Source organism: Glycine max, chromosome 15 (genome assembly GCF_000004515.6).
Source record: "Glycine max cultivar Williams 82 chromosome 15, Glycine_max_v4.0, whole genome shotgun sequence".
In the NCBI taxonomy this organism is placed as follows: Eukaryota; Viridiplantae; Streptophyta; class Magnoliopsida; order Fabales; family Fabaceae; genus Glycine; species Glycine max.
Window position 1 is genome coordinate 43,406,912 of NC_038251.2, and position 9,300 is coordinate 43,416,211.

The 9,300-nt window shown below is 42.7% G+C and overlaps 2 protein-coding genes across 2 annotated transcripts; both read right to left on the reverse strand.

Moving 5' to 3' along the window:
• Positions 1-4,528: 4,528 nt before the first annotated feature.
• Positions 4,529-4,846, reverse strand: LOC102666961 (uncharacterized). The gene has a single exon (XM_006598515.1). It carries the CDS (start codon positions 4,844-4,846, stop codon positions 4,529-4,531), a length of 318 nt encoding a protein of 105 aa, XP_006598578.1.
• A 2,843-nt stretch (positions 4,847-7,689) lies between these two features.
• Positions 7,690-8,292, reverse strand: LOC102667342 (uncharacterized). Its single transcript, XM_006598517.1, has one exon. It carries the CDS (start codon positions 8,290-8,292, stop codon positions 7,690-7,692), a length of 603 nt encoding a protein of 200 aa, XP_006598580.1.
• Between the last annotated feature and the right edge of the window lie 1,008 nt (positions 8,293-9,300).

Consider the following 9,300-nt stretch of genomic DNA (forward strand, 5'->3'; position numbering starts at 1 on the left):
TGACTTCATGGGTCAAGATGACAGAAACCGTTTGTACGGATAACCGCATGGGTATCTCCGCACGTCACTTGACTTCACGGGTCAGGATGGCAGAAACCATTTGTACGGATAATCACTTGGGCATCTCCGTACGTCACTTGACTTCATGGGTCAGGATGACAAAAAGCACGGAAGACGACGTAAATCTCCGCGTGTCAACGAGTTCGTTGGCCCCGATTGACAAAGGGTGCAGAAGACGACGTTAGTCTCTGCATGCTACCGGACACTGAGTCTAACGGATAGCGAAAGAGTGTTTATACGGATAACCACTTGGGTATCTCCGCTTGCCACCTAACTTCACGGATTAGGATTAACAGAAATCATTTGTGTGGATAATCACTTGCATATCTCCGCACGTCCCCTGACTTCACGGGTCAGTATGACAGAAACCGTTTGTACGGATAATCGCATGGGTATTTCCGTACGTCATCTGACTTCACGGGTCAGGATGACAGAAAGCGTGGAAGATGAAGTAAATCTCCGCGTGTCAACAGGTTCGTTGGCCCTGATTGACAAAGGGTGCTGAAGACGACGTTAGTCTCTGCATGCTACCGGACTCTTAGTTTGACAGATATCGAAAGTGTGTTTATACGGATAACCACTTGGGTATCTCCGCCTGCCACCTAACTTCACGGGTTAGGATTAACAGAAAGCATGGAAGACAACATCAATCTCCGCGTGTCAACAGGTTTGTTGGCCCTGATTGACAAAGGGTGCAGAAGACGACGTTAGTCTGTGCATGCTACCGGACTCTTAGTCTGATGGATAGCGAAAGTGTGTTTATACGGATAACCACTTGGGTATCTCCGCCTGCCACCTAACTTCACCTGGGTATCAACCAATTTCAAAACCAATCTCAAACACAGGATTTTAAAACCAAAAAAAACCATTGCATATAAATGTAAATTGTTGCAAAAAGCTGTAAATTTTAGTGAATAAGTAAATAACTAAACTAAAACTGAAATGTAAAAAAGAAAACTATATCTAAAAACTGAAATATAAATAAGGTCCTGTCATCAATCATCCTACGCCTATGTAGGATCATCCTGAGGTGAAGAGGGAGCATCCTGGGCTGGCAATGATGTGTCGTGAGCTGGAGTAGGCCAAGGATCCCAGGAGCTTTGCGCTCTCGCCATGTCTGTAACATAATCTATGTCTGCAGCACCGTTTCCCTCCTCAAGTGCCTCAAATGGTGTGGCAGTAGGGGTAATCTCTGGAGTCTCCTTCGGTGTGGCCTCGGGCGTCGCCTCTAGCTCTGGCTGTGGCTCCTGGGTTGTAGAAGCCTTACCTCCCCCCAAAGGAGAAGGCTGGACTCCTAGCCAGGCCACCTGGGCCATAAAGTCCTCGATGCTGATGATGGGCCAATGCTGAGTCAAGTTATGAATGCTCTGCATCACCAGGCATAAGCCCTAGTGAAGGCTCTATAGCATCGACACCATGGCATCTGAGCTCTGAGCGGAGGTGTCGAAGGGTACTGGAGGTGCAAGAATGGAAGTTGGTGGTGCCGGTGGAGCTGGAGTAGGAGGAGTGGAAGAAGAATGAGCTGAAGCATTTGATGGTCCCCAAGCTCTAGCTTTGTGAGTTCCCAGAAAAGTAATCATAGGATCATCTGGGTTCCAGCAGTTCTTCTTGATGTATGCCAAATTAATGGCAGGGCTCAGGGACTCGAAGGTAAGCGAATCTGGGACCACTCCTTTGGCAATGCATAGAGCAGTGATCAAAGCTGGGAAGCCTAGCCTAGAGGAGCTGGACTGGGCCATCTGAGAAATCTGGCCTAATATGAATGAGCCCACGTCCATGTCCATCTTGGTCACCAGACCGTATACCAGCCTCACCCTATCCATGTTCAAATCAGAAGTATGAGAGGTGGGGGCAAGGTTGGAGTATGATAAAACACTCCAAATTTGGGCCAAGGTAGTGAGGTCCTTCCTCAGAAGCTTCTAAGGCATTCCCACTGCATTAAGAACAAACCCTCGCCCAGGGATGCAGAGCTTTTAGGTAAGCTCCTGTGGGTCCGGATGAGCATGACAGAATCTGGAGTAAGCAGAGTAATGCTCCCCTGGCTCTAAAACCACGGGGGTCTCCAGGAAGGCATTCAGCGTCTCCCCATCAAATTTAATCAACCTCCCCCGAACTTGAACCTGCCTGGGAGACTTGTCTTCAGGATCATACAAATTAGCATAGAATTCCTTGACCAGGGCCACATCAATGTGACCATCAGGCTGCCTGGTCAAGGCCTTGTGCCACTGCCTCCTCTCGAGCTCCCTGCGGAACTCGTTGTACTCTGTAACAAAAAGATTAACATTCCTCTTCGGAAGGATGTTCCAGGAGTGAACGTTCTGCTCATAACGCTCCCAAGCGACCTCATAAATAAATCTGGTCATGTCATATGGTTCTCGAGGTTGGGAGGTAGTTGATTTCCTCTTCCTAGAGGCCATTTGCATCAAAAGAATCACAGGAATTGAAATTAGACAGGTTTTATTAAAAACTGAAAGTAGAAAAATAAAATAGAAAAACAGATTGGGTGCTTAGCGAGATTCACTCGCTTAGCACGCCTTAAGAAAATAATAGGATACGCTTAGCGCGTAGGGCGCGCTTAGCATGACAACATAAAAATAAAGACTCTAGTTAAGTAAGACACCCTCGCTTAGCTGACACGGCACAATGACTAAGCGAGCATGGCTCGCTAAGCCTTATTCTCTAATAGAGAGCTAATTGCGCATAGCGAGACAGGCTTGCTTAGCGCGACACACTACACAGGTTTAGCGCCAGCTGGCACATAGCCTAACTTGACCACTAGAACATAATTGGCTTAGTGAGGAGGCTCGCTAAGCCTTATTCTAAAACATAGAAGAAATTGCGCTTAGCGAGCATGACTCGCTCAGTGCATGAACAAAATTCAGAACAACTAAATTGCCTTGGGCTCAGCGAGACTGACTCGCTTAGCCCAAGCTTATTCAAACAATAGAGGCATGGTGGCTTAGCGAGACTGACTCGCTTAGCCGCCATCAAAATACCAAAAGCCTCACAGCCTCTGACCTAACTAAACTAACTCGCTAAGTGCAGCATGCCAGCTTAGCGAGTTTATACTAACTCAGAAATTAAAACTTGAAATTTAAACACTCACTAAGCCCAAGTGCAGTGGCTTAGCGAGTTCATACAGAAAAGCATAAATTCAACAGAAATGATGAACAGGCTTAATGGGGCAGGGTTGGCTTAGCGAGTTCATCAGAAAACCCTGAAATTCATCCCAAATTGATGAGCTCGCTTAGCGAGTACATCGAAATTTCCAAAAAATAATGAGGCTTCGAAGCCCTTACTAACTAACTACTAACAGACCTAAGAATCTAATCAAAATGCATGAAATAAACATACATTATACGTGAAATGAAACCCCTAACAACATGTTATCTAACAACTAACCAATAAACATCAACAAAAACGCACAATCAACAATTCACAGAGAAGATAAATTGTCTCATACTCTAGGGTTCAAAAACAGAAATTAAAAGGTAAACAGAAGTACTTACTTGGATTGCAGAAGTTAGTGAGTGAAGATGAAGGCAAAAGAAGCAAGGAAGCAAGGTGAGCACAGTGCAGAAGCAAGTAAATGCCAATGTAGGGGAGGAAGGAATGTTATAGAATGCACAAAGCCTAAGGCAGTTATGTCTTATTTTTGGTAGTTTTGACTGCCTCGCTTAGCATGGGTGACTCACTAAGCGAGAACTCAGTGACGTTTGAATTTTCAGATTTTAAATTTACGCGATTAGTGGGACAGGCTCGCTTAGCCCAATTCGAGAATTAGAAAACACAAGAAGGATTTGGCCTTAGCACACAAATGCGCGCTTAGCGAGTTCTGCAGCTCTGATTGGTCTGCAACTTTCACTAAGCGGGATGTGGCCGGCTTAGCAAATTAAATGCCTCAAGATGCAGTAGTGGGGGCGTGCTTAGCGAGATGGTCTCGCTTAACGTAATGCCATTGCAGAGAGGGATTTGGGTTTAGCGGGCATGACCCGCTGGGCCCAATTGACATAGGGGTCCAGGCAAAGATGTTTGCGCGCTTAGCGCATAAATGCGCTTAGCGAGATGACTCGCTTAGCCCAATTCCAATAAATGCAATTCCAGAGAGGTTTTTGGGCTTAGCGCAACTGTCTCGCTTTAGCGAGACCTTTTCTGCCAATGGGTAGGGGTTGATGCGCATAGCATGAGTGATGACTCGCTCAACGCGTGAAGGATGATTTGCTTAGCGCACAGGGGGCGCTGAGCAAGTGGATGACTGAAAATTTTTTCCAAGTTCTTTCTCATCCATAGCTTCAAAGAAGCATAAACAACCCCTTGTATCATACAAAACATGTTGATGACTTACTCTAGCAATCACAAACAAGTTGAAATCTAACTATATGCGATGATTAAGAAAATAAAGAGAAAAAGAGTTGGGTTGCCTCCCAGTAAGCGCTTCTTTAACGTCACTAGCTTGACGCATATTACCTCAAGGGTCTTGTAATTGCATAATGATGGCCAGCCTCTCAATGTTCCCACCATGGTACAGCTTCAACCTCTGACCATTTACTATCCATGTTTTGTCTGGAGTTTCTGAATGAGAGTCGAATAATTCTACTGCTCCATATGGTTTGACTTCTTTAATGGTGAAAGGTCCAGACCATTTAGACTTTAGCTTTCCTGGAAACAACTTCAATCTTGAATTGAACAACAACACTCGTTGTCCTGGCCTAAAGTCCTTCATGAGCAGCTTCTTGTCATGATAGGCCTTCACTTTTTCTTTGTACAACCTTGAAGACTCATGCATTCAATCTCATTTCCTCTAGCTCTATGAGTTGTAACTTTCTCTTTTCCCCTGATAAAGCCTCATCAAAATTAAGAAATTTCAAAGCCCAGTATGCCTTGTGTTCCATTCCTATAGGTAAGTGACATGATTTGTCGTAAACCATTTGGAACAGAGATAGGCCTATAGGTGTCTTGAATGAAATTTTGTAAGCCCGTAGTCCATCTTCCAACTTGCTTGACCAGTCCTTTCGAGTGGAAGCTACAATTTTCTCCAAGATTTTCTTCAATTCCCTGTTGGAAACTTCAGCTTGGCCATTTGTTTATGGGTGATAAGGTGAGGCTACTTTATGTGTGACATGATAGTGGCCAAGCACCTTCTGTAGTTGGCTATTGCAAAAAATGAGAGCCCCCATCACTTATTAGGACTCTAGGCATCCCGCACCCCAAAGCAAGCAAAAATATTCTTCTTCAAAAACTTCACTATAGTATTAGCATCATTCCTCGGAGCTGCCACTGCTTCAACCCACTTGGAGACATAATCCATAGCTACAAGGATATATTCATTTCCAAAGGATGGGGGAAGAGGACCTACAAAGTCAATTCCCCAACAGTCAAAGATTTCTACTTCCATTATGTTCTACAAGGGCATTTCATTTCTCCTAGAGATTCCTCCCATTCTTTGACATTGATCACATTGAGTGGCATGTTCATGAGCATCTTTGAAGAGTATTGGCCAAAAGAATCCTGATTGTAGGACTTTGGCTGTTGTTTTGTCTCCACTGTAATGTCCTCCACATGGTGAGTTATGACAATGCCATAATATGCTCTTGGCTTCCTCCTTTGTTACACACCTTCTCAAAAAGTTATCAGCACCAATCTTGAATAAGTGTGGATCATCCCATACATAAAATCGAGCATCATACAAGAATTTCTTCCTTTGATGCCAAGTCAAATCTTTAGGGATGATTCCAACTGCTTTCAAGTTAGCTAAATCAACGAACCATGGCCTTTCATTTACCACGAACAGCGATTCATCAGGGAATTCATCTCTTATTTCTACCTCTTTCAAAGCCACCTCTTCATTGACTAGTCTTGACAAGTGGTCAACTACCAGATTTTCAGATCCTTTCTTGTCTTGGATAACTAGATTAAACTCCTGAAGTAACAAGATCCACCTGATTAATCGAGGTTTGGAGTTAGCTTTATTCAGTAAATACTTGACGGCTGCATGATCAGTATAGACAATAACTTTTGATCCCACCAAGTATGACCTAAATTTTTCCAATGCATAAACAATTGCAAGCATTTCCTTCTCTGTAGTAGCATAATTGATCTGAGGATCATTTAGAACTTTGTTGGCATAGTAAATAGCATGGAAGACTTTGCCTTTCCTCTGGCCCAACACAGCACCTACAGCATAATCACTTGCATCGCACATTAGCTCAAATTCTTGACCCCAATTTGGTGTTGTAATGACGGGAGCAGACACTAGACAAGTCTTGAGAGTGTTGAATGCTTTCAAGCAGTCTTCATCAAACAAAAACATAGCGTCCTTGTTGAGCAAATTACTAAGTGGTTTGGAAATCTTTGAAAAGTCTTTTATAAACCACCTATAGAACCCAGCATGCCCTAGAAAGCTTCTTACTCCCTTGACATTTACAGGAGCAGGTAGCTTCTCGATCACATCAATCTTAGCTTTGTCTACTTCAATCCCATTCACAGAGATTTTGTGGCCCAAAACAATCCCTTCTTGCCCCATAAAATGACATTTTTCCCAATAAAGCACCAAGTTTGTCTCTTCACACCATTGAAACACTCGCTCTAGATTTGCTAGACAACAATTAAAAGATGAGCCAAAGATGGAGAAGTCATCCATAAACACTTCGATACATTTCTCCACCATGTCAGCAAAAATTGACGTCATACACCTCTAAAAAGTTGTGGGAGCATTGCAAAGACCGAATGGCATACGCCTATAGGCAAACACGCCAAAAGAACAGGTGAATGCTGTCTTTTCTTGGTCATTTGGATCCACAACAATCTAATTATAGCCAGAATATCCATCTAAAAAGTAATAGAATGATTGTCCTGCTAGCCTTTCAAGCATTTGATCCATGAAAGGAAGTGGGTAGTGATCTTTTCTGGTGGCGTCATTCAACTTTCTATAGTCAATACACATCCTTTAGCCAGTGACAGTTCTTGTGGGAATTAAATAATTCTTCTCATTCCTGATTACTGTAATGCGTCTTTTCTTCGGAACCACCTGCACGGGACTAACCCAAGCACTATCTGAAATGGGATAAATGAGGCCTGCTTCTAGCAATTTGAGCACTTCCTTTCGCACTTCTTCCTTCATAACAGGATTCAATCTTCTTTGTGGCTGTCTTACCGGTTTATAGTCAGCTTCCATGTTGATCTTATGCATACAGTAAGAAGGGCTGATCCCTTTCAAGTCAGAAATATGCCATCCAATAACTGCTTTGTGTTTCTTCAAAACTTTCACTCGTTGAGATTCCTCTTCTTTTCTTAGAGAATTGCTGATGATAACCAGATTGGCTTCATTTTCTCCTAAAAACACATACTTCAAATGTTCTGGAAGGGTTTTCAGCTCCACTTTAGCCTTTTCCCTTGGGATGTCCTTCTTCAATTCTTCAAAAACCATTTTTCCAGAAGGATTTTCTTCTACACCTTCTAATTCCTCTAAACAATTCTGTACTTCTTTCTCTTCCTCCGTTGTCAGACACTCCATAGTATTAGTCAGTGCTTTAGCAAGTGGGGACTACAGTACCATTGCCCTAGCTACCATGTCTATCTCATGTTCCACCTTTTCTACTTTAAAGCAGGCCTTGTGGTCACTTGGGTGCTTCATGGCTTCAAATAGATTAAATGTATTTTTCTGATCATCACGCTCATTTCCAAATTACCTTTCCCCATATCCACCACACAATTGGCGGTTAGCATGAAAGGACGACCCAAAATTAGTGGGATTTCAGCATGCTCTTCAATGTCCATGATCACGAAGTCTACAGGGAAGGTGAATTGTCGCACCTTAAGCAAAACATCTTTAACCACGCCATAAGGCCTTGTGATAGATCGATCTACTAGCTGCAATGTCATTCTTGTTGGCATAATATCCAGCTCTCCAATTCTTCTGCACATGGAGAGAGGCATTAAACTTATGTTGGCCCCCAATTTAATGAGAGCTTTCCCAACAGACACTGAACCAATAGAGCAAGGGATGGTGACACTCCCTAGATCCTTGTATTTAGGTGGAAGGATTCTTTGAATAACAGCACAACAGTTTCCCTCCACCACAATATTATCACTGTGGATATATTTGCCCTTCTTGGTCAGCAAATCTTTCAGAAACTTAGAGTAGAGTGACATTTGTTGCAAGGCTTCTCCAAAAGGGATAGTTATCTCCAATTTCTTGAAGATGTCAAGGAAACAAGCAAAGTTTCGTTCCATGTCTTTCTTGGATGGCACCAAAGGATATGGTGCTTCCTTCCCTGAACATAAGACAGCCTCCTTCTTCTTTTCTCTGGCCCACTCACTCTTTGTCTTCTTCTCTTTCTCTTTTTCTCTCTTTTTTTCATTTTTTTCTTCTTCCTCTTCATCATTTATTTTTTTCTCCCTCACATGATCTTCTTCTTTTTCTTTTTCTTCTTCAGCTACTAACTCTTGCTCATCATTATTCCTCCCTTCATCTTCTACTATGATTTCCCTCTTGATTCTAGTTATGACAACTTTGCATTCTTCCTTGGGATTTTTCTCAATATTAGCTCCGAAACTTCCAGAAGAATTTTCAGCTATCTGCTTAGCTAGTTGTCCTACTTGAATCTCCAGGTTCTTTATATCTGACTCTGTGCTCTTGTGATTTGACATTGAAACTTGCATAAACTGAGTCAAAGTCTCCTCCAGCTTGGTTGTCCTCTCATAAAGGCTAGGCCCTTGGTTTTGAGGCCTGTTGGATGGTCCTCCTTGGTCTTTGTTGAATTGGTTTCCAGGATGAGACCTTCATTGCCTTTGATTCTGATTAAAATTGGAACCTTACTGATAGCCTGAAAATTTGAGTAAATAGGCATTTGAGTCCTTGACTTTGTAGCCCTTTTACATATTAGTCCCTAGCTATTGAAATGTTAAAAATAGTCCCTATCTTTGCATAAGTTTTGCAAAATAATCCTTCCGTTAAATTTTAAAGTAACGGTATTAGTGAGGTGCATTGTTGGCAATTTTAGTGCCACGTGGACTATCCAACGTGGCACTAAAGGATGACGGGGCACCAAAATGTCAAACCTCTCTTGTGATTCTCTCTCTTGTGATTCTCTTTCTTTCTCTCTCAAATTAAATCCCAGGAATAGCTCCAATGCTGCTACACCTGCATCGGTAAGGTTTTAAAAACACAGCTAGAAAAACATGGTTTTGGGGTGTGTTTGTTTGATGCTATTCGACAAAAGCTACAGTTTAAGAACACTC